General features: G+C 35.8%; 1 protein-coding gene across 7 annotated transcripts in view; it reads left to right on the top strand.

Moving 5' to 3' along the window:
* The window catches only part of ATP2C1 (ATPase secretory pathway Ca2+ transporting 1), a 71038-nt gene that overhangs the window by 35366 nt on the left and 10236 nt on the right, over window positions 1-25436 (top strand). For all 7 annotated transcript variants that reach the window (XM_076331071.1, XM_076331077.1, XM_076331075.1 and 4 more), the window contains 19 exons: window positions 374-484; window positions 1409-1525; window positions 3084-3173; window positions 4489-4524; window positions 5447-5508; window positions 5871-5979; window positions 8955-9110; window positions 9741-9809; window positions 11603-11678; window positions 12190-12256; window positions 13997-14121; window positions 15373-15470; window positions 16998-17093; window positions 17204-17293; window positions 18753-18857; window positions 20543-20699; window positions 21997-22167; window positions 23174-23271; window positions 24927-24977. In XM_076331071.1, coding sequence (XP_076187186.1) covers window positions 374-484; window positions 1409-1525; window positions 3084-3173; window positions 4489-4524; window positions 5447-5508; window positions 5871-5979; window positions 8955-9110; window positions 9741-9809; window positions 11603-11678; window positions 12190-12256; window positions 13997-14121; window positions 15373-15470; window positions 16998-17093; window positions 17204-17293; window positions 18753-18857; window positions 20543-20699; window positions 21997-22167; window positions 23174-23271; window positions 24927-24977 — 1884 coding nt within the window. The remainder of the gene's footprint in view (window positions 1-373; window positions 485-1408; window positions 1526-3083; window positions 3174-4488; window positions 4525-5446; window positions 5509-5870; window positions 5980-8954; window positions 9111-9740; window positions 9810-11602; window positions 11679-12189; window positions 12257-13996; window positions 14122-15372; window positions 15471-16997; window positions 17094-17203; window positions 17294-18752; window positions 18858-20542; window positions 20700-21996; window positions 22168-23173; window positions 23272-24926; window positions 24978-25436) is intronic.

Raw genomic sequence — 25436 nt, 5'->3', positions numbered from 1 at the left:
AGACCACCTTCATTAATGAGTAGAAAGTAGGGGCAGGGAGTGAAATTATCTGGAGGGATTACTTTCTGACCAGGTGTTGACAGTAGTGAGCTAAAGGATTATGAATATATTTAACTGTTAGGATCTTTGTCATCACTTAACACATCGTTATAGAAATTCATCTTCAGTTGTATGTCCAGTGTTTTCTTTTATTATTGCAGATGGTACTGCATGAAAATAAGCTGAATTGTAGATTTTTTTTTTCTTTTTAAAGTGCAAATGGTTATCAAAAACTACCTTTTAATGGCATTAATACTGCATTGCTCTGGTATATGTTGTTTGAAGTGAAATGTTAGTGCTCCCCTTTCCTTCAGACTTTGGTTTTGTTTCTTAGGTTGCACGTCTTCAAAAAATCCCTGATGGTGACAATGAGACAATGATTCCTGTACTGTCTTCAAAAAAAGCAAGTGAATTGCCAGTTGATGAAGTTGCAAGCATTCTGCAAGTAAGTGATTTTTGCATCTCTTAAGAATGCACTGATGTTACCAAACAATAAGTTTGATGTTTCTTAAGGACAGATCTTGTCATTGAAAGTCTATGCATTGTCATGCAGTTTGATATTAACTATTATCTCCTTCTAAAAGCATGTTGATTTTTAAATTGTTACTTGAAATGCTCTAATCTCTAACGTTTTCAAAAAAATCAGGTTTTTGGAAGGGGGATGAGATTCAACTTCAAAATGGTCAGATTTATGTATGCTTTGAAGATTGCTTTTTGTTAATAAAACTGCTGGAGTTATCTTCCTATAAAATTCTGTTTTTCATAGCTACTGCTTCCATTTCTCTAAGGAATCCTTAATGTCCTTAATTTCTTTCAGTAGCCTCCATTTCGAGTGGAGGAACAGGATTGGGAAAGCTACCCCTTGACAGATTTATGAACCGTTGAATCTGGGTTAATTTTCGTGATAGATGGTCTTTTTTCATTTTCTGTATGCTTGACTGCTTGAGGAGTACACCATGATGAATGTTGGTCACTGACAACTCAAGACTTTGAAGCTATTGCTGTGTCATTTGGCTGAGTAACTGAACCCCTGACGTAATCCTCAAGAGTCTGAACTATGCCCACAGTTTGGCTTGCTGAACAGTTTTCTGCAGGGAAGATCAACAATCATTTAGAGATGTGAAACAGCATCTGCTTCTGTAGTTCTTCTGTGAATTTTTTGTTGAAGTACTCTTAAGTACTGCCAAATTGAGTTTTAAAATAGTGGTTAGCTTTTATTGTCATACAAACATTAGTACCAAGCTTGTCTTTCTGATGTTGGCCAAATTTTTATAATCTAAGGCTATAGATTTTTGGTGTTGGAATTTATTTTGAAGTCTAGCTTATCAGTGTAATTGCTGACTGTGTTATTCTTTGCATATTTTAACAGGCTAATCTTCAGAATGGCTTAAAAAACTGTGAAGTTTGTCATAGACGGGCATTCCATGGATGGAATGAATTTGATATTAGTGAAGATGAACCACTGTGGAAAAAATATATTTCCCAGGTTAAGATTTTTGTCCTTTCTGCTTTTTGGTTTTACTGCTTGTCAGTAGTTTTGCTCTTTATTACTTAGCTTTTGTGTGCATGAACATATTCTGATAAAAGTGGGGAAACTCTAGTGGAATAGGAAATTGCAACTTCTGTAATTTATATCTAATTTACCTGTTGGAAAAGCATTTAGGCGCATGCCAGTGTTTTCTTACATGATTTGGTCTTGAATGTATGTTCATAACTAGCCCGAGGGCTGGAGAAGCAGAATAAAGTTCCCTGTAGGCAAAGACTTGAGCATGAATCGCAGGAAGGTCAGACACAAATGCATATGACTGGTAAACATTTAAATGGAACATGAAGTATGAATAACTTGATAGACAAAGGAAATTTTAAAAAGCAAAACCACTGCCTTTGAACTGAGGGTGGGGGTGGGGCCAGCCTTGATTCTGGTGTTAAGCAGAACTGGCAGAAATCAAGTGTGAATTTTTTTTCCTATCAGTGTGATTTATTATGCATATATAAGCCCGTGCAGCTTCTTGAAATGGTGTGGAAGTGTCCCTACTCCCTCCCACCCTCTCCCACCACCCAGCTGCACGAGCTATTTGCAGCAACTTTTCACACAGAAGATTTTTCTAATGAGTTTGTAATGTTGAACACTTTGGTCAATGTTTCCTGCACCTCGTCTGAGCAGCAGAGCAGTTAAGTGCTAGAGTAAACCCTGAAGTAATAGATAGTTAATTCTAGAGAAACTGTTTTACTTGGGAGTGACTAAAAAGATACTCAGCACTCTGCTGATAGCAGCAGTGGGAACATCATCACATACTAGCTGTCCTCTGGCATTAATGCTTTATTCTCCCATGTGTGGTGTCAAATGAGTCAGATGCATCGGAATGCTTCTAAAGCATGTTAACCAAGTCTATTTTAGGTAGGATTTATTAAGATACGTATTTGCTTTGCATGTGCCTATCATGTGCTTTTTAGAACGTTCACTTTAATTGTAGGAATGTTCTTTTTTCGTAACATTTCTCAAAAAAATGACCATGTTAGCAACCATCTGTCATGTAGAAGCAAGATCCTTTATTATTTTAGCCTTAGAAATCTGAAGAAAGCATATGATCTTAAAGGAAAACTTGCATCTTGTAAAACAAGAAATCATGACTTGAAATTAGGAAATATATTGCTGCCTTGATAGTCATCAGTTGCTGGGAACAGGATCAGCTTGTTACGTCAAAGACATTTTGAATATATTTCAGGCTTCTTTTGTGTATTTAACCTAAATACAGGAGGTTATTCTTTTTGTCTTAAAAAAAGTGAATCAAGAACTGTAAGAAACAGTTTTCTCCTGTTGTGTATTGAATATGCTCCATTCAAGGTCTTTGATCTTTAGGAAAAAAAAAACCTCAAGTAAAATCTGAACTGTACAGAGTCAGATTTTGTTTGCGCTGGTAGGTTAGAAATATTTTAATTATAGAATAATACGTTTCAAAAATAGATCAGGTGTGCTTTGAGGGCTAGATAAAATAGTTTTTCTGTCAAGAGTATTGCTGAATTACTGTTCTGTTTAATTTCAGTTTAAAAATCCCCTTATTATGCTTCTCCTGGCATCTGCAGTCATCAGTGTTTTAATGCATCAGTTTGATGATGCTGTCAGTATCACTGTGGTAAGGAACTAAAATTTTATCTTCTTTAAGAGTACTTCAGAATGTGTGACCACATGTACTTTCAACATCACATGAATGCCAATGTGGGATGGGATTGCTTGATTCTAATTAATGAATTTGATTTGGATGCTGTAATTAAGTCTAAGTTTGTGACTGGATTTTTTTTTTTTCCCTTGACTGATAGCAGTAGAACATATCAAAATACATCAACAAATAATTATCAGGCTGCATCTTGCATCTTTACTCTTTCATTGGTGGAAACGCCTGTCTTTAGGTATTTGTTTAGAGGAGCAATTTTTGGTGTCTTCTATGTAATTTTAATCTTAAATTATGCTTTAATTTCAAACTGAAACCAGCATAAGCCTTCTGTGAATTTACTTGAAAGGTGTAATCTTTTAAAACATGAAAAAGATATGTAACCTGAAGTCTTTAGAAATAGCAGAAGGAAGATAGAAACTGAAATAATGAATTTTTGTAGAAGTTTGCTGTTGAATAGGGTGCTAAACTAGTGAGCAAATACAGGACTGCTAAACATTTGTCATTGCAAATGACACAGAGAAGAAAATGACCTTTTTGGGGTGATAGGTGATAACTGAAAATCGTGATTTCTGTATGATCAGAGGCAAGTTCTAGCTGTTTTTTGTGATGGCTGACCTCTGCACTCTCTGTGTTTGAGTTTTACTTTTGTAATTACCTCAAGGTAACTGGAGGTTTGCTCCTAAACCCTCTAATTCTCTAGAAATAATAGTTTTCTTTGGAAGATAAATTATATGGCTTCTTTAAGAAAAACCATGCCATTTTGAGTATAGGTCTGTTGTGTTCATAAGTTGAATTTAGGTAAATTATTGTATTATGAAATGTATTTACTTGTTGTGGCTGAAAGTTGAATTATTTCATGTTTTTTTCCCTTGGTTAATGCCCTTAAGTCTGTTTCTGTTCACAGAGAACACCATTCACACTTCATTCAGGCCAGTTTTTCTATTTGTGTCATGGATCTCTCTCCACTGCTGTCTCTTGCTTGCTTTTTAGAAACACAGAGCAGAGGAAGTTTTCTTTCAAAATCACTATCTAGTTGTTAATCTTAGTTTTAGTAAAATCAGGCTATTGAGTTCTTGGACATCACTAGAGCAGATGTAAATAGATAACGGCATCGCTTTTATAACAGACCCAAGGGATACAGAATGATTTTGTGTGAGAAAGTTTGTTTCCAAATCATATTGTTAATATGTAGTAACAACTGTGGTTGAGCAAACCCAAATATCATCACTTTCACGGCCATTTAGCATTCTTTTATCTTACTTTTGTTTTCTTGCAGGCAATACTCATTGTTGTTACAGTTGCCTTCGTTCAGGTAAGATAGCCATTGTCCAAATAAGATTAGTGCTTTTATGTAAACTCTTCTATTTATAAGACTGAAGTAGTTGTCTTGATGCATTGTGCTGTGAATGGTTGAGTAAAGAGCTCTGTGCTTTCATCCAAGTCTTTTGCCTTTTCTAATATGCGTGATTTGTGCTGCTTTAACTACATTGACATTTATGCATCTATGTGGGTGTTATACTCAGCCATAAAAGAGTACTTGTAAAGAAGCACTTGGAATAAATAGTGTTGAAGTACTTTTAAATACTTAACTTCATATAAAAAGATTTTGAAAATGTAGCTCTGGTTTCAATCTTGTACAGAAATTTTACAAAAAATAATAGTTATCTTTAAGTAATTTTCTAAGTCATAAAAAAAATTTCATTCTGTAAATACCCAGCTTTACTCAGTGTGTGCCTAAACCAAAATTGCTTTGTGTTTGTGCTCTATATCTTTGTTTACCTTGATTCTGTAATCTGTTTATTGAGTTAGATGAGCTGTGATACCTTAGTTCTCCTGGGGTTAAGAGCATGAACACAGTATTTTTGGTACTAACTTGTTAAACTGTAGAACTTAATCATGTGTCTGATCCCTGAGTTTAGAAGCATTACTGCAAGTATTACAAAGCCCTGAAGATGTTGAAGGAAAACGCAAAGGACCTCTGCTATTCTTTCAGAAATGCATGTAGGAAAACTCTTAAATCTGTATATTTTTCAGTTTTTGGACCGTATTTGCTTTTTAAAGTATCTAATATAGAACTGTTGAAGGGCATCTTTTATCTGATTTTTTGGAATATTACTTTAAAACAACTTTACTAATAAGATAAATTTTAGTACATGTAGATACATCTTATTGTTGTTTAACTTTTTCCTGTTTTAAAAATATTATCTGCTATATTTTTTTTAATATCTCTGCAGGAGTACAGATCAGAAAAATCTCTTGAAGAGCTTAGTAAACTTGTGCCTCCAGAATGCCATTGGTATGGAATTGTTTGTCCTTTCAGTTCTAAATTAAGTCATATTAAATTCAATGAGTAAAAGAAAAAAGGTTTTACTGAACTTACCGCTTTCATACCAAACTGTTATGCTGACACAGAATGTGCTTTGCTTTTGCTCATTTTAAAGACTTGTATGGGCCTAAAAAATTACTCCATGTTGTTGCCCCTCTGATCACTTCAAATGATATTACTGATGTGTAACTTCTAAGAAACAAGCAGCAGAATAGAATCAGTATTTTGCTGAAACCAGTAACACTGCAGTGCATAATCAACAGCGTGAATGCTTTTATTTGACAAAATGCCAGAAAAGATGTTCTGACACTCTTCATGGTTTTTACCTACAGTGTACGAGAAGGTAGGGTGGAACATACACTTGCAAGAGATTTAGTCCCAGGTGATACAGTCTGCCTGTCAGTTGGAGACAGAGTCCCGGCTGATCTACGATTATTTGAGGTATATACCTAATTGCTTTAATAACTTTTCTTTTTGTGGAACAGAGGGGAAGAGAAGATAGCCACTGAATACTGAAGTGCAGTAAGTGTTACTGTTTGGAGTTCACAACTATCTAGATAGAAATTTTGAAATAATTCAGTTCCCAAATGTAATTGTGCATTCTTAACAATATATGTAGTTTCTGATTATAGGACATGAAAGGAAAGAATTTTCCAATTTTATGTAGTAATGCATTCTTGAAAACTTTGGTTGAGTACTTTTTCTCAGTGTTAAACAAGTTGTAAAATAATTGTTTTCAGTCTGAATGATAAGATATTTTGGCAGCTGGTGGAGGTGATTTCAAGTCTTTATTTGCATTAATCTTTAGGGTATAGTTTCAGTGTTCTCTGATAATGGAATATAAAAAAAGTGAAATTATGCCAGTGTAATCTTTTCTCTCTGACACTTTTTCATCAGTGTGTGTTGTTATATCTTCTAGTTTACTAAATATTTGATTCATAATATTAACGCTGCTGGAAGTGTTTGAGTTGAAGCAATAGCACTATAATAGTACTTGCAGATTCTCTAAAAATGAAATGGAGTGTATATATATTCATCTTGCTTTTGATGGTTTTGGTTGAATAGTGTCATGTTACTTTTCTGTCAGATTGGGCATCCTCAGGTTGCCCAATATCTGGGCTATCTATCATGTTAAAGTAACTTCTGGGTATGATGAGCTGTATATCCAGCATATCCATGATTGATACTGGATTAATCAGTGTTCGCTTTATAGACAAAGCCTAAACGAGCTACTTTCTGAGACAAATTTGTGGCGCTCTTGAGAAATTTGTCTGGATCATCTGTTGTTAGCCCCTGTAGTGTAATTAGTACTTGAGTGGGTTTGTTTTTTGTGACTGCAAACAGTTTCTCCTTCCCTCAGCAATTGTATAGTCTCTGCATTGGTGTGAAATTGCTGTTGCAGCAGCATCTTTCTTGCTCATAAGCTTATAGCATGCTACGATAGCAGCATGCTTGGACCTCTTGCAAAGGGAATTAGAAGTTCCTCAGCTGTCTGTAGCCCTACACCAGATGAAAATTTGTGCCACCTTTATCTCAACTACTCTTGCAGATCATTTGAAAATAAGAGCATGTAATCCTGTTTTCATCTTGTTTCTACTGGGCATTGTTATGGGGTGGCGGGCTTTAAAACAAATTAAATGGAGATCATCTTTTTCAGATAAAGTACTAGATCTCTTCAGCATATTCTGATTGACGCTGTCCTAGAAAATTGTACAAATGGTAATTAGGCACTGTTTACTTTCTGAAGCCTTTCATATATGTGAGAAGAAGTTTCTTCAGCGATCTAGTCTCGTGGGGGCAATCTTGTTTTCCGAAACGTATTTGAAGACCCTTTCTGGCCTAAGTTTTCTGTATGTTAATGAGTGGTCCATCAAGTGTTATGGTAACCTTCTCTAAAGCCAGAGTATTACATCAAGAGCTACCTAGAACAGTGTAGGCTTTGAACACAATTCCTTTTGGTAGTGATGATAAATGTTTCAGAGCTCATGGCTAAATCTGAACAGTAGCAAAGTGGCATCTTCATCCTGTTTCAGCTTGGAGTCTGAGGAATATGTCACAAATTCAAAATTACTATAGAACTTTTTGGAGTTAATCGTTCTTTATGGCTTTGAAAGATTTCATTGCAGTTTTTGACAAGTGTCCCTTTTCCTTTATTGATACAGCATCCATCTTTTAAAAATGGGTACTGCACTGGTAACTATTTGAGAGGATAGCAGGAATTAGAGGGATTTGACTGATCAGAAAGCACTTTAGTAAAGGCGCTATCCTCTTTTAACATGGACTAAGTTATTTTTGGTCTAGCAGCCTGTGTTCATTTTGTTGTCCAGCTAGAACTGGAGTGCATCAGAGTTATCATGCTACTTAAAAAAACCAAACCGAAACACCAAAAAAACCCCAGCTTGAACCTTGGCGCAATCTGCTATAGTGTGGTGGTACTGAGTGCAATGTAACTGATTCTTATTTACTCTTTGTAAGTGATATCCTTTCAAAGAGTTTTGGCAGTTGAGTTTTATTATGCATCCTTTAACACTGTTTTTCTTGAGAAGGTTATCTTGAAATTTAGTGGTATGGTCACCAATAGTGGCTTTATACTTTTAAGTAAAATAATTTTGCATTATTAAAATTTTGTGAACAGAATTTAATGATTTGGGCTTTTACTCTGTTCAAGTCTCATTTAGGTCAGTAGGTCAATATGTAAGAATTTATGTCAGTTGAGGAAAGACATTTCTCTTCAACTTATATTTTGATAAGTTATTTTTTGTTTTGGATTATATTTATAGAACACAAATTTTATCATCTTCATCTGCCAGCTGATTAATACAGAATAATTCATGTTTACCTTTTCCTTCTCTAACTGCACCCACATGCTACCAAAAACCCACAAAAGTAAAACTTAAAACAAAAAAAGGCAGCTTCTGTTCCTCTACTCTACTTGACTGTTGCTTGAATAGCATTTTCTCTACAGAGACTTTGTGAACAAAAACCACTATATGAAATACGCTTTTTGTTAGCCAGTTCTTAATGGACCATGATAGGAGAAAGTGGACAGAGGAAGAGTTGAGAGGATAATATGTATGTGCACTTGCAGTCCCAGTTAATTATTTTGTTTGGTGACCGAATGCATCACAGTTGCAACCTCTTGAATGTTTTACAGAAAACCAATCATGGACATAAAATTATGAGTAAACTTTGACTCTTCAAAGTGAGAGCTTGTTACATTACTGCAATATTTTGTAGGAGTGCTTGTTGCTTTGTTGATCCTTAAAATATGGTTGATATTGACATGGTTTCTTACCATATGAATAAATTGGATGCATTTTTAATGGTCAAAATTGGGAAACTTCTATTAAAACTTCTAACTATTTACAAAAAATTGTCATGCTTTTTACCTAGTCCATGTATTTTTGTTTTCAAAGGCTGTGGACCTTTCTATTGATGAATCCAGTCTCACGGGTGAGACAGCTCCTTGCTCTAAATCTACAGCTCCTCAGCCAGCAGCAACCAATGGAGACCTTACTTCTAGGAGCAATATTGCTTTCATGGGAACATTGGTCAGATGTGGAAAAGCAAAGGTAAAATCATTATTGATAGGGAAGAATATTTTCCGTGTTTCAACTATTTGAAGGCAGATCTTATTTTTAAAGTTCACCTATCAATGACTACATATATTTTGAGTTTTCTGAAATGATAGAAAAGGAATAGAAATAGAAATTTTTACTGGAAATATGGAGGACTACTGTGATACACTGCAGAGCTTTTCTCATTGGTGCTTTTTCAGACACTGGTTTAAAAAGAAAACTAATCTAGGAGAGCTCAAATTTATATGGAGCAGATGATGTGAAACCTTCTGTCTAGGATGTGGTATTTTACTTCTAGAACTATACTCATGTGTTTGAAAATCTGGAACTGAAAATACAGTTTTGGCTAGTGTTAGATAGGTGTTACCCCGTTTGAGTTTTATTAGGGGTAGTTACTAAATACTTCAGCAGTGCATAGAATAGCAGTTTGTTTCACAGAGGCAAAATGGTTTTTAGCAAAAATATTTCCTACTTGTGCCAAGGATTAATTTTATAAACAAAGCTAACGCAGTCATAGCGGGCTAAATGGCATTTACCCACTATTTGAGTCAAAGTTGTCAAAAGCAACTACTAACATTAAAATTAAACTTCAGATTTGAATTGGCTTTATTTTTGGTTTTTTAGGGGATAGTTATTGGAACAGGAGAAAACTCTGAATTTGGGGAGGTTTTCAAAATGATGCAAGCAGAAGAGGTAAGAGTGAATATTTAGAAGCAAAGACATATTTTGTAAGTGTATATTTCATTCATTAAAACTTTGATTTTTTTTTTTTTTTCCTATAGAAACTTAGTTAAACTTAATTACATTGCTTTTAATGTTTTTCTTTCCTCTAGTGAAATAAATCTTAGTTTTGGAACATGAAAGTAGTAATTGAATTCAGTGCAACAAAATATCCATAGCTGACCTAAAAATATTAACTGTGAAAATAATATTCTGAACCTGTTCAATGGAACAAATCTCATTGCAATTTATGGAAGTGTATTTTTTTCAAGTGGAACTACATTTGTGCAAAAGGGATTTGTATGACAGATGTGCGCTGCATGCACAGGACTATGTTTTCCCTTGATTAGCAGTGTACTTTGGGGTTATGCATGTGTCTCCTGCTGCTTCATGATCTCCACCTTAACCTTTTATAAGCTCCCTTTGACTCTTGTATACCGAAGTCCTACAGTGATTTTTCTTTATTGCAGTACACCGATCCACATGGGAATTCAGAGTCTTGAGTTCTTTGTGTATCTAGGGCCTTCTAGCTTCTTCTCTGGCTGCCTGACCAATGTAGGATCACAGGGAGACAGTCTGTCTCCAGCTGTGAGGACATGATCAGGCATAGTATAGGCAGCACTTTTTTTTCCAGATATATACATTTCTGAAATCTCCTAAAACAGAGCAACTCAGGGCATTAAATGCGTCAGCCAGGAGCGCATCACCAACCTCGTGTTGTTAGCTGCAGTGCCTTACTGCAGCTTTCAAGGGAATACTGCTGTCCAGTCACCAAAGTGGAATGTGCTTTAATACACATGTGAGGAAAATATGATTATCTGCTCAAGAGTACTTAGTTGGTATTGTAACAAGTGTAATTATTAATGAAAAAAGCCCTATGTGAGCATTCTACACCAACAACATTCTGAAATATCAGAGTATTGTAGGGTTATTTTTGATGTTTATATTACATTAATCTCATTTTAAAAGTAAACTTTGAAGGTAAGAGTGAATCAAACTTGATACCAGCTTTCTCATATAGAGTGTGTGCGCTTTTTTCATAACTTGTTGAACAAAGATGATTTTACAATGACCCCGTCTTCCTTTTTTTGCCATGCTTTCTATACTGTAGTCCACCATGTATTACTATTAAAAAACCCAAACTTACTGGCATTCAATGTAAAAATCCACTTTCCTGGTTTTTGTTTTTGTTTTTGTTTTTTTGGTTTGTTTTAAAATTTTTGCTTCGTGTCCCCTCCTCCTTTCTATACCTTTTTTTTGGCACTAGATTGTCTAAATATTTCCATAGTTTTCTATTTGGCTAAATTGAATTTTCTGCAGATGATTAACAAATTCCTTTTGAAATATAATTGGCCTTCCAGGGCTCTAATGCCTGTGTCTTGAAAAGTCAGTTTTATTCTTGTTATCAAGAACTTTTTGGTCTTGGAAGAAGTGCAGTGGCTTTTAGTCAGCATGATTTATTTTTTTAATAAAAATCTTTGATGCGACCTTTTGTATTAGATTTGCTGTAGGCATCACAAAGCTCCCAAAGAATATTTCTAATACACTTTTTCATTTCATTGAAGTGTTCTTGAATCTTCTTAATTCTACACAAGAATGGAACAGAGTAGTCTGTTTTCACAAAGTAAACATATGGAAACATAGGGTATAACTGCATCTTATTCAGTGACAGTGTCTTGAAATTTGCACATCTGCAGTAATATGTGATACAGTTCATGCTTTTTAACCTGTGCTTTTTAACTGCTGCATGTTTACTATTCATCAAGGCTCCAAAGACACCTCTGCAGAAGAGCATGGATCTCTTGGGAAAACAGCTTTCCTTGTATTCCTTTGGTATAATAGGTAAGAGAATTTATGTAAAAGAATTACAAATTATTATGTAACTGAAACTAACATGTAGGCTTGGGGAAATGGAAGGCCTTGATCTCTTGAAATATTTTGACTCCATTTTATTGGTCGTGTTGAATTCACGCCACTAATCATCTGAAGATTACTAATGCAACATAACTTTCATCATAAGGGTGTTTACTTGCTTCTTCCTGCAAACATACTTTTCCAACTTACTTTTTGTCCTCTAAATGCTTCCTTTTAAATTGCAATGTGTCTTGTATTCTGATTCAAGGTGTGCGTGAGCACCTCACTGCTGGTGTGATTGGGCAACTTGACTGGCAGAAACTTTCTTCACCTGTGCCATACTAATGGAGTCATGCTTTGACAGTGAAAGAAATAATAGCTTGTTATAGGTAGCACAATGATAAGCTTGGGTTTGGCTATTTGAGTTCTTTTTCTTTTCCACATGAGGCTACAGTACATGTTGGTTTTACATTTATCCTGACAACTATTTTCTTTATAGGAGTTATTATGCTGGTTGGCTGGTTGCAAGGAAAGCATATACTTGATATGTTCACAATTGGTGTGAGGTAAGATTTTTGTTTTTAAATAGTGTAGATTGTTGTTCTGGTTTTGGCAGGGATAGAGTTAATTTCCTTCCTAGTAGCTGGTACGGTGCTGGGTTTTGGATTTAGGGTGAGAACACTGTTGATAACACACCGATGTTTTAGTTGTTGCTAGGTAGTGTTTACACTAGTCAAGGACTTTTCAGCTTCCCACGCTCTACTGACTGAGAAGGCTGGAGGTGCACAAGAAGCTGGAGGGGGCACAGCCAGGACAGCTGACCCAAACTGGCCAAAGGGACATTCCATACCATGTGACGTCATGCTCAGTATATAAACTGGGGGAAGAAGAAGGAAGGCGGGGGGGACGTTCGGAGTGATGGCGTTTGTCTTCCCAAGTCACCGTTAGGTGTGATGGAGGCCTGCTTTCCTGGAGATGGCTGAACACCTGCCTGCCCATGGGAAGGAGTGAATGAATTCCTTGTTTTGCTTTGCTTGCGTGCGCGGCTTTTGCTTTACCTATTAAACTGTCTTTGTCTCAATCCACGAGTTTTCTCACTTTTACCCTTCCAGTTCTCTCCCCCATCCCACTGGGGAGGAGTGAGCAAGCAGCTGTGTGGTGCTTAGTTGCCGGCTGAGGTTAAACCATGACAATTGTACATTACAGCAAGTGTCTGAAAGCTAGTGATGTATATTATAATATGCTTGCACACAGACTCTGCTTTTAAGTTCACATAAGTAATTCAAAATGAAAATAGACTTTGTGCTGTAAAAAAGCAAATTCATACTCATTTTTAATGATACAGTATGTTCTTGTCAGTATCTCGAACTGTGCATTTGTATGGTGACTTCTGAGTGTCTTGTGGAACATCTGCAAACAGATGATAGACTTGTACAGTTTGACTTTCTGTCACTGAGTAAATAAAGAAAATGTAATTTTATAAGTGGCATCAGACAAAACTAGGTTACTGCAAGCCTTGTGTCACGTAGTTCATTAGCTCATTTTCTAGCATATTATGGAAACTTAATCCCAGGGTGTTGTCTGCTGAGAAATAACACCAAATTTAGATGATCTAACTCTGTACTCTTAGAGAAGTTGCTGCATTGCTAATTACGTGGACAGTGCATAAGGCAGAAGTGTTTCTTTAAATGACAGGATCAGACTCTGGAGATTTACCCTTTGGCGGGGGTGGGGGAAGTACCAGGACCTGCATCTTTGAGCATTGTGTAATGAGTTATTGTGATCTTGTTTACACTGTTATCAGGGGTGTTTTTGTTTGGTTTGGGTTTGTGTGTTTTTTTTTTTTTAAATTACCTTCTGTGCCATTCCAGTGCTTAGCTTGCTGCCACATCATGATCTGGAAGTAACAGCTGTGGATCAGTGGTCACTTGAAGTGGTGGCATTTCCCAGTTCTGTTTAGTGCTGACTACACTTATTTTCTACAATCTGGGCTGCTTTGCACAGTCCAAATTAGTGTTTTGTGTAGGCAAAACAGATGTACAATTGATTTCTCCCTCCCCCCAACTTTTCTTCATACTTTTGCATAAGTAATGAATAGAAATGTCTAAGTTACTGCATTTTGTTAGTCTTCAGTGTGTGTCTTATAGTGAATGATAGACAACTAGAATCACATGGCAGCTGCTTCCTTTCACTTTTAACCTCAGTGAACAGCTACAGAAACAATGTTCTGAAGTGTAAATGCATCATTACTATGTATTCATGTATGATGTTCTAAGACAAGATTTGTATATTTACTTTCATTACAGTTTGGCTGTAGCTGCAATCCCTGAAGGACTCCCAATTGTGGTAACAGTGACGCTGGCCCTTGGTGTGATGAGAATGGTGAAGAAACGGGCTATTGTAAAAAAACTGCCTATTGTTGAAACTTTAGGTATGACTAGACTAATTTAGAGATAGTATTTTGATGCAAGTGTTAGGAAATCAACACAAATATTGATGACTAATGGTTAAAATAAAGCAGGTATTATTTTGCTAGCAATGTGGTGGTATCTTTAAAACACTTCTAAACTGAATGCATTTTACACAGTTAGGATTCAGGTATATATTTTTGTGGGCCCTCTTTTTTTTTTTAATTTAACTGAAATAAACAGTCTGTCAGTTAATAGGGTATTGCTAGTGTGGCATGCTAAACTGCGTGAGTGGATGTATGGAGTACTCTATACTTGTTTGCTGTAAGATGTTCTTGTTAAATAAGACTTGTAAAATGTGTTTTAAACTAAATTTTTGGTGTAAATTTAGGAATGATTCACAGTTGGAAACAAATACAAATTTGAATATTAGAAAAAGCTTTGTAATCATAATGTACCTTCAGGATGTTATGCTGCCCGTATTAAAACTTAAAATCATTTAAAAACATTAAAGCTTAAAAATATTCTGTACGCAGTTTCAGTCATGAAGCATGTAAAGCACAGGACATGGAAAAGAAATAGAAATGCTAAGTTAAATAATTCTGCTGCATTTGAATTTCTTTTTGCATTTGAAAATTGGAAACATTTTTTCCAATGCCTTTAGCAGAGTTTCATTAGTGTTGCAAGGGGTTTTTTCTTGCTTTTGCAACTCCTGCTACCGTGTCCAAAAATGTCAAGATACTGCAACACTCTTTCAAAATACTCTTTTCCTGAGTTTAAAAGGCATATACAAATTTCACATTTCTGTAATCTTTTCAATCTTATTAAAAGTTGCAGGTTTAGTAGTAAGTCACACTTGTGTGCCAAAAGTGTTGTGGCTAGTGTTAGATAGGTGTTGCACTTTTTGATAAAGAAGAATGACTGCTGTAAAGCAGGCTCTTAGCTTTCCCCCTCACCAAGAGTCGCAATTGAGATTTCAGTAATGTAGTTTGAGATACAGTGGAATAAAATGAAGGAGAGGTAGTGAATGGAAGCATTTCAGATGAGTTGTGAATTTGGGATTTTAATGAGTTTTTTCAACAAACTTGCGAATAGCTGTACAAGGTTCTTCATTAATAGTTGAAAATTTGCTGTCTTTGTTAAATCTCATTTTGTTTTTTCACAAAGACGGCTGCAGTATTTCTAGAAATTTGCTTGTCTTGAATACTTTTGTTCTTGTTAGTTACATTGTTCTAAACAAGCATTGTCTTATAAATGTTAATTGGTTATTTCAGGTTGTTGCAATGTAATTTGTTCAGATAAAACTGGAACTCTGACAAAGAACGAAATGACTGTTACTCATATTTTTACTTCAGATGGGCAGCATGCTGAGGTATGTAGTGAGACTCTGTTAGAATTTAATTTTCCTTTTTACTTTGTGTGTATTGGCTGAAACACGCTTGAGTATACTGCAGGTAAAGCATCAGTTAAGAAAGCGTAAAGTTGTTGCACCAAACTCCTGTTCCTCAACTTCCAGCTAATTCTGTTCTTCAGTTCACTTAGTATGGTGGCCTTTGAGCTGTGTTATCCAAGCCTTCTCTGGTTACAGAATAATTTTTTGTATAGTATGTTCTTAAATCTCTTGATGGCTGTAGGTCACAATAAAAGACAGATGCTGAGATACAGTACAAAGACAAGTTGAGAGATGGTGTTTTTCTTCAGTACAGAAAGTTGAGGCTATTTTGTTGTTGCAGGTGCATAAAAATATAATTTGCATGTTACAAACATTTAAAATAGGGATATCCAGCTTTTGGCAAAAAGACAATTTATTGTGTGAACCTTCATACTGAGTAAGTACTGTCATTCTTGCTTTTTCATAATGGATGGAGTTGGAAGTAGGAGCTGGACATGAAACCAGTTGAGGTTGGGGAGTTGCTGCAAAGACTGAAGTAAATGCACAAAAGAGAAGCAAAAACAGCAGGAGTGGAAAAGCAGCAAGGTGTAGAACTAGATGTGGTTTCATGGGAGTGTTTTAAACAAGTTCTTAAATTCTCAAACTCTTCTTGATCAGGGTTGTTTTTTTTTCCACATTACAGTTAACAGAGGGTCTTGTCATTGACCTTTGTAAGCATAAATACTGGCATTTTTTCTTATTCTTTCCTTTTATTTCCTATGTTTGCTTATATATCCTGGTATTTATTTTTCTATTCTTAGAATAATAGGAATAGGAATACTGTAATTGCTTTTTCTTTACTACTAGCACAATTTGTTTACATCTGGGTCAAATCAGCTCCTTTTTACTAATTGAAAAAGAACTTGAAATGGCTGTAAAATATATTAGCTGTTAATGCTGTAGACATGAAGACTTTTTTAGGATCCTAGTGGGTTGCCTGGTTTTTATGCACTAAAAATACAGTTTTACTGTTTTTAACACCTCTCTGAGGTCTCAGCTGAGAGGCTGTTCAACTATGATTTTTTTTTTTTCTTACTGGATGAAAGTAGGACTCTGCTCTGTACTTCCATTGCCCTGCAGGGAGTATGCATTATTAACCGGGATAAAGATGAATAGGAGGAAAAAAATTAGAAAGCAAAAGAAAGAAGAAAAAAAGAAAGCATGCCTAATACTGTAAGGAAACAACATACACTGCATTTGTTTGTTTATGCTAAGGAATAAAATTGCTATTTTTTTAAAAAAATTAGTCTCTAATATATTTCACTGAACTCACTTGCCCTCAGTTTTTATTCCTTAATCTAGTACCTGCTACATTAGAAGCTGAGTAGGAGAATCCATTCACACTCAGTCATTATGAATGGCCTTTTTAAAATTTTCTGTAGTTTATAATAAAAAGCTGAGATTAAAACAGTTTATGAACCTGGTGAACATTACATTGCATACTGCCTTTGGCTGTTTGTCTTGCAGGTTACTGGGGTAGGTTATAACAGGTTTGGAGAAGTGATGCTCGATGGTGAAGTTATTCATGGTTATAACAACCCATCCATTAGCAAAATTGTTGAGGTAAGATCTTGGCACAGAGAGGTGAGTTTTAATTGATGACGTAGCACAAGAGCTTTGTATGGCGTTTACTTTGTGTTCTGTTTTCTCCCCTTTCCTTCCTCGTCTTTTAGGCTGGTTGTGTGTGCAATGATGCTTTGATTAGAAACAACACGTTAATGGGGAAGCCAACAGAAGGGGCTTTAATCGCGCTTGCTATGAAGGTGCGTACTTGATGGTGCTTTTTGGATTCATGGCAGGTGGGAAGTGTGTAGGTGGTTTTGTTGGTTTTTTTTTCTCCTCATTTTCTTCTCCTTTGGGTCTCCTAGATTTGTACTGCAACTGCTCATCTCCTATGTTTCTTACCTATTGGAAATCTTTGGGCATTCTGAAAGATGAGAGAAAATTATTTAGAACTGAAGTAAAATCTTTATTTTCATCTTTTTGCACTTGGTACTGTCTTTTTACCTGCCACAAGCTAATTTACCTGTTGAATATTGACTGTGCTGTCTCTTTCCCAGTTCTCATCAGAAGCAGTAAGAAGTTGATAACTGATGTATTGGTGACTGCAGCATTTAAAGTGCCCTTTAAGTGCGGGGCACAGGTAGTTTGAATTGTGGACACTGATTAAATGTTTTGGTTTTTTATAATGCTGTGACACACCCATTACAGCTACTGAGAAATGCGGCAAAGCATCTTAGCACTTGATTTTTTTTTTTCTGTGATAGTGAATAAACTCGAAAACATTGAAAGATGAATGTATTACAGTCTTTCTCTCCCTGTGTAACTGAGGCCCAAGATGTATCTGTCGTCTTGCTGAGACTCATTCCAAGTCCCCAGTCTTTGACTGGAAAGGACCAGAGTGGTGTTATTTTGGCAAGAGCCCATAGAAACTGAGAAGAACAGGAGTTTTTCACATCTGTTGCTGGAAAGGGAGGTAGTGAATGAGTTGTGAAGCTCTGTAAGTACTAAGAATGGCTTACGGCAGGTGGCTGCTTCTTGCATCTTCTTTAATCGGCACTTTCTCTTGGACTTGATTAAGGGTAGAGCATGGAATGCTGCGATTTGCATCAGGGGTGGGGAAGAGAACAGCATTTGAAATGAAATGCATTTTGTCTGGGGTCTTCATGGTTAGTTTCAGATGAAATGTTTGGGTCATTCTGATCACTAAAAAAAAAAAAAAAGTAATTTCAGGTTGGATCATTCAAACTTAAAATCAGTGACTTGCCTTCTCCAAACACAAGACTACCACAGTCTTGTGTTACAATTTTGTAGGCCCTCCTAGCAGAGAAATTACATAGAAGATATATTAAAAAAAAAAAATGCATTGGGGCGATAGACATGTTTTGTCAAACCAAGAGTTACATTGCTAGCCATTGCAAGACTTGTGTTTGTGGATGGTCATAATCTACAAAGTATTTCAAGATCCTTGGGTCAAAGATAGTATATAGTGTTGAATGGTCTGACTTATGCTGAAGCCTGAAAGAAGCTTCTAGGTTCTTTCAGTGCTAGTTTGTCAGAAGTTTGTCTAAACTGGAACAGCGTGCTCAAAAGCAACTTCGGAGATGAAACTGGTTTTTAAGTAATGATTGTTAACTAAGATGTCTCAACAAGTCAACAAATTGCATAGCTGTTTGAAAGGAAAAGGTCCTGACATTGTGGTGGTACTTCTGTTTTATACAGATGGGTTTAGATGGACTCCAGGAAGACTACATAAGGAAGGCTGAATATCCCTTCAGCTCAGAACAAAAATGGATGGCTGTTAAATGTGTTCACAGAACGCAGCAGGTAAACTTCAATCACTGTTTCCTTGTGCGCTGGCTCTGTAGAACGGTTATCTGCCTTGTTTAATATCCTCATTTTTCACTTCAGAAGTTATGGCAGGCTGGTGGTAGTGCACAGTCCTGGGAATATGGTTTGATAATAGGCACAGTTTTAGTTTCAAGCTCTGAAGCGGAGATTAAGAATCACAAGAAATTCTTTCCATAAAAGGTATACTGGGAAATTATTTTAAGTATTTTGATATCTGAGATTTTGAATGTATACCTGGCTGTTTTTTCTCCCTTCTCCTCCCTCCTCAAACATCTAACGCAATTCTGCCAATCTTCTGCTGTTTCAGTGCTACGTAGTTACATAATGAATTAAAAGCAAGAAGATGCATTGATGTTCAATAGTAAAATTTCTTTTGTCTGAAAACACAGGTTTTCTGGTTTTGATGCAGACAGCACGTTCCCCAGTGTTGACAGATTTTATTGATGTCAGCAGTGTCCTGGATTATCAATACAAACCATTCTTTAACCTCTTTTTCTGTCTTCCAGTGCTTTTGCATACATATTTGCATTCATATTTCATTTAGACCAATCAGAATGCTTCTGTTACAAATATTGACATAGTCACTGCCAGTCTGATAACTGGAGCCTTCTAGATAATATGTGCAACAACAGACCTTATCTTGGATTTATGGAAAATTTCCTAGTACTTCTGACCAAAAAAAGGCTTGCTGACAGTGTTCAAGTATCACAGTAAAATCTTTGCTTTGGAAACAAAAGCATTTCACTCCTTTTATCTATATGGATAATATGGTTGTATTATCCTTGTCTGTATAAAGAGTGGTGAGCAGGAATTGCTATATGATTTTCATCCACGTAAGGATTTACTGTGTGTTTTGGTATCAGCATTTTTAAAAGATTGTTGAAAAATTGGTAACAGTTTTGAAGGGAGCATAAATTATTTGAAGGCTAAGAATATGCAGTGGGTTTAGAAACTTGGAGCTCTATCAGTTAAGCCTATCAGAAAGATTGAGGTAACTTGACTACTGTGCATAAATACCTTCACAGGGAGAAAATAGATATATTAAAAAAGAGCTTTTTAGTTCAACAGGAGAGAAGATGAGAATCAGTGATTGGAAATTGAGCTGAGCAGCAATTCCTAATGGCAAAGGGGGGAAGGGAAGGGATGAGTTGATTTAGCATTGGAGTTAAGTGTTCGAGGTAGGTGGTGGATTCTCAGTCCCTTGATACCATCAAGGCTAGATGGCTATCTGGAAAATACTAGAGTTGTTAGGTATGGTACAAGGATGCAGGTGATGTTTAATGACCTGTGCGGCTGGTCAGGTGATGAGCTAAAGGTCTTTCAGGTCTAATTTTCTGTGTAGGTTTAATTTCTGTCCTTTGCATGGCCTCTTCAGTCTATAAACTGTGACCCGCAGTGTCTAATGTGTATGATGTCTACTGAAATGAGATATTGATTATTAGCTTGGCTCTTTTGACATTACCACTCTTGAACATACACTGTATAGCGATACTCAACAGATATTTAGGTTTAGAAGTGTAACTTTGATTTGCATTATGTTCTGAAGGCTCTTAAGAAAAATATAGATATGCCATTCTTGCATGTGCATGTGTGTGCACTTGTGTGTGTGTATATTTATATTTACATACACATGTGCACACAACAATTCTTCTTCCTTTTAGGACAAACCTGAAGTTTGCTTTATGAAAGGTGCTTATGAACAAGTCATTAGGTACTGTACATCATATAACTGTAAGGGGCAGACCCTACCTCTTGTTCAGCAACAGAGAGAGCAATACCAGCAAGAGAAGGCATCTATGGGCTCTGCAGGACTTAGGGGTAAGGCTGTTTCAGTGTCTCAAAATAACCATTTTTTTAAAAATGGCACTGCTTATTGTTTAAAAAAAACAAGAACGACCGAAAACATGAGGAATTTTTTTTCTGTTCAGTAACTGCCACTGGGTTATTTATTTTTTCTTTAAAATGGGGGAGTGGAAAAACACATGCTGTTGCCTAAGACCTGTATAATAACATGATTAAATTGCAGAGGGTGAGAAAAGGCACTGCTGGTTCCTGTCATCTCTTGCACATGACCATAACTGAACAGTACGTTGCTATCTAATAGCTTCCATATCTCAGTAGAGATGTCTGTGGATTTTTTAAAATGCGAATGTGTTTATTTTTCTATTACTTTGGCTCCTGGCACCTTTGTGAGTTAGGCTAGCACAACTGATTGCAGGTCAGAAGATACCATTAGAATTACCTTTTATGTTAACAAGCTGTGTAGATTTTTAAATACAACTGAAAGTATTTTTCACAAGATGATTGATAGGGGGTGATTGTGGGCAAGCATTATACATGGCTGGCTTGCTTTGGTGTCTGTAAAGAGACCTCTAGGCTGTTAAGTCCATCTGCAGCTTTTTAATTTTTTTTTTGAAGGTACTGTGTGGCTCAGGAAATTCCTAGGATGCAAATTATTAGAAACTGAGAGGATATGCTAGGAGTGGTATCTCTTTGTGCTGTTTTGTTCAGACAGTCATTCTTTGTGTCTGCTTCAGACCACTGTCAAACAAAAAAATCTAGGGTAATGTTTTGAAAAAAGTGAATTTGCTTTTCCCTTACAACTCTAATGTCATTTAAATATATTTGAATTAAGATTCCTGCTGTAAAAGACATTCCAGAAAATATTTAACGTGTACTCAATGAAATCTGTCCCTCTAAAAGGAAAAAAACCAAAGCAGAAAATAAAAATGTTAACTGATCCTCCCTTTCATCTTCTTGCGTAAAACCATGCATGTACAGAGAAACCACAAAGCTAGATGCCATTCTCTTTCCACACAGTGAAAGTATAAACACTTTCATCTGAGAACAAATAGGAAAGTTATCTTTAAAACTTGCAATACATGTGTTTGGTAAAAAGACTACTCTTTAGAAGAAAGGAATATACATTAGTAGGCTATTCTGAATACTCATGATAACAGACATTGCTACCAAGGTTTAAAAAAGGTTAAAAAAAGAAAATTGCAATTCCCGCCCTTTGCTTTATGCTGGCCTAGTTTAAAGCAGTTGTTTTAAATGCTGATGTAAATGTTAATTTCAAATCTTAACTTACTGTCTTTTCTTTGTCTCCTAAAAGTTCTGGCCCTAGCTTCTGGTCCCGAGTTAGGACAACTGACTTTTTTGGGGCTTGTGGGAATAATTGATCCTCCACGGACTGGCGTAAAAGAAGCTGTTACTACACTTATCACGTCAGGAGTTGCAATAAAAATGGTTACTGGAGATTCACAGGAGACTGCAGTTGCCATTGGTATGAGTAGTCCACTTCCTTTCATTTTTCACTTGTTTTCTGTTTTGGCAGTGCCTAGCTAGTGGTTGTGAAGTGTGAGTATTAAGTCTTTAACATTTGTGAGTTCTGTATATTGGGTTAACGTATGGCACAGTGGAATTAGGAGGAAAAAAACCCAAAAAGCCAACACCCTAGCCTGAAGTGGTATTTTGGTTTCAGCTTAAACTGTAGTTTTTCTAATTTGGTTAATGTATGACTTTTGCTGTTTGAGACTGTCTTTTCTTACTGTATTTTGTTATAACATATGCTTGATTTCTGATGCTTACTCTTACATCCCCAATACCACCCTCCCTACCCTTGGTTTTGGATGCCTGTCTTACGGCAACAGGGAGAAACTAAAATAGACAGTGACGATGAGTATTTAGGATGGATGTGGCACTTCAGTACTATCCAATACAGTTTTGTCCGTATAACTAAGTTTGAAGTTTAAGTACTATTAATATTTAAACAAATTACTTAACTTCTTTTTACAATATAATACATTAAAGTACAAGTACTTTAGCCAGAATATGAATTCTTTACTTACAGGGTGATAAACAAAAGGTTGAATGTGCACATAAAAAGTACCCCCCAAACTAGCAGTACTTTCTCAGTTGTTTTTTTTCCTTGTCTCCCCCATGTCATTTTTCATTTTCTGTCTTGTTATTTTTGAACTGTGAATTCTTTAGAAAGGACTGAGCTTTTGTGTTTATATGGCACCTGACACAATGAAGTAGACCTTTAGACCTAAAAAGTCTAAGGAAATAAATACCTGATTAGAATAAACTTTGTAGCATGTGTTTGTTACTCAAGAGTTCAGATAACTTACTCCAGTGTACTGAATCAATAAGGTGTTAAGATGTTCTGCTCTAGACATTTCAAATCTGAAATGCTGCACAAAAATACAGGTTTAAAAAAAATAAAATTGGGTACTTAATGTTTTAAAAGGGTAAATTGTTATAATACCTTTTTTATTATTTATTTCCAGCTAGTCGACTAGGATTGTATTCCAAAAATTCACAGGCAATCTCTGGAGAAGAAATAGATGATTTGGATATTCAGCAGCTTTCTCAAATAACACCAAAGGTTTGTTTTGATATACTACTTACTGAAATGCAGTAAAGGATATATTTTATATTGAGGAATGCTTTTTTCTGTGGAAAGCTAAAATGTAACTTCTGAGATACAAATAATACGGTTCTAATAGAAGTAAGCAATACAGCAGATTACCAGAGGCTTTTAGAACAGAAACACGGAAGCTGTCACAGATCAAACAAGTATCTTTTGGTTTGACATATGACCATATGAAAATTTATTTCTTTCAACTCACATGGTTATCTTCTCAGTGAGTTTGTTACTTTTGTCTCTTTTAACAATTCAGTTTGTTTTTTACCTTTCAATGCCTGTAGTATTGGAACTTTCATTTTGCCACCTCTCACTTTCAGTGAGCATCATCACCTTTTTGTATCGTTAGACCATTTTATTTCTTTGAGTAGCTCAGCTCATATATATAACCTTACAGTTTGCAAGTTCAGACAGTCTATCCGTTTGTAATTCGTAAGAGGAGCTGTCTGTATCTCTAATGATTTTTAATCAACCTGAGGTCACTGGTTGAGAATTTTGAAAGGGTCTCTTTATTTAGTTACTGCTTAATACTTTTTAGTTATTAAATAACTAAATGTATTAGCCAATGTCAAAGTTGTAAATGTGAAGGCATGATCAAATACAATTGAGGTTCACGCTTGGCTATGTTGCAAAACTTATGCATCAAAATGCTGCTCTGTTTGCAAAAGACTGCAAAATTAGACTGCAGCATGCTTGAGTCTGATGTAAGCAAGCCAAAAGCCAATATTTACAGTCAAGAAATGTGCATGTCAGCTTTGTGTCTTTTCTTGGTGACTCACAAAAACAAACTTAGAAAAAAAGAACTGTGGCAAATAGTAATTTTTGGTTTATTTGGTAATACTTGTTCTTAAGGGCTGTCCACTTTAAATAACTGAAATAGCTACAAATTTACTTTGTGCATGTTTGACCTGAGACCAAATTCGTTTTCTAGGTGTTTATTTAAAATCTTATTAGGAATTAATTAAAATCAACCAATAAGATTGATATCTGTGTACAGTCTAAAGTGGCTGTTGAGAAGTCTAACTTCTTATCCAGCTTCTTAAAAAGGAAAAAGAGATGTGAATGCTATGGAGTTTATGGAAAACTAAATTCCATGTGCTCAAATTTCAATTTACAGAGAAGACCAGAGACAAAAATTCTGAAAATTAATAATTCCTTCTAAGCTGGAATCTTTATTAATTAGCTTTAAAACATCAATCTGTTTAATAATAGGCTACATAAACTAGTAAAATTGAAATGTCCTGAGTAGCTTGCCACTAGTGCTGACAAGGGAAGAGGACATTAATTGTAGTCAGCATAGCATGAATTTAGTCAGGAAGGCCAGCAGCAAGCCATTATAACTCAGTTGCTTCATAATTTCCAAAGGTTTTTAAATTGCATATTCTATCTTGAAATAAGTAGCACCAACTTTGTTTACCAGAACACACTTTGAATCTTCTTTGGAATTAATGATTTCACTCTATTAAAAACACAGCTCACTGGTGCTTCAACTTTAGAGCTAACAAGAGTATAGTTGGCCTTTTATAGTATTTTTTTTATCCTCTAGCTTTATAGAATCCAGTGCAATTCTTTACATTTCTAACATTTTCACTACTTCTTCGTTGTACTTTTAACAGGTTGCAGTATTTTACAGAGCCAGTCCCCGACATAAATTGAAAATTATAAAGGTATGTCTTACTGGAGGCTTAAATGCTGGACTGTTGCTATGTGTACTGTTTGTGGTGCCTTTACTTAAATTATAACGTGCTACAGTGTGTCAAGATGAAATCAGAAATGCATTTGGTTTGAAAGTGAAGTGTATTTGAAAATATTACCTAGAAAAATGGGTAGTGCCCACAAGGGATAGGCAGCTGCTGGTAGGTAACATCATGCTTTCTTCTGTGTAGGGAGCTAGGGGTTGATTGAGATTTTGTGTCACATTGCAGTTGAATTGACTAGGAACTTGAAAGAACCATATTTCTGATACTTCTCAGAACAAGATAAAAGGGCATGAATTTCAAGCCATGTCTGAGGTAATGCTTCCGTTCAGAAGTTAACAAAAGAAGGTAGCAAAGAGGGACCTACTCAGTGTAACAATTGGAACAATCAGAAAAGCAACAATAAGGAGAAGGAAGTCAAACATTGAG

The sequence above is a fragment of the Aptenodytes patagonicus genome, chromosome 2 (assembly GCF_965638725.1).
Source record: "Aptenodytes patagonicus chromosome 2, bAptPat1.pri.cur, whole genome shotgun sequence".
Classification (NCBI taxonomy): domain Eukaryota; kingdom Metazoa; phylum Chordata; class Aves; order Sphenisciformes; family Spheniscidae; genus Aptenodytes; species Aptenodytes patagonicus.
Note: the sequence above shows the minus strand (reverse complement) of the source record. Positions and strands in the feature narration are given on the sequence as shown.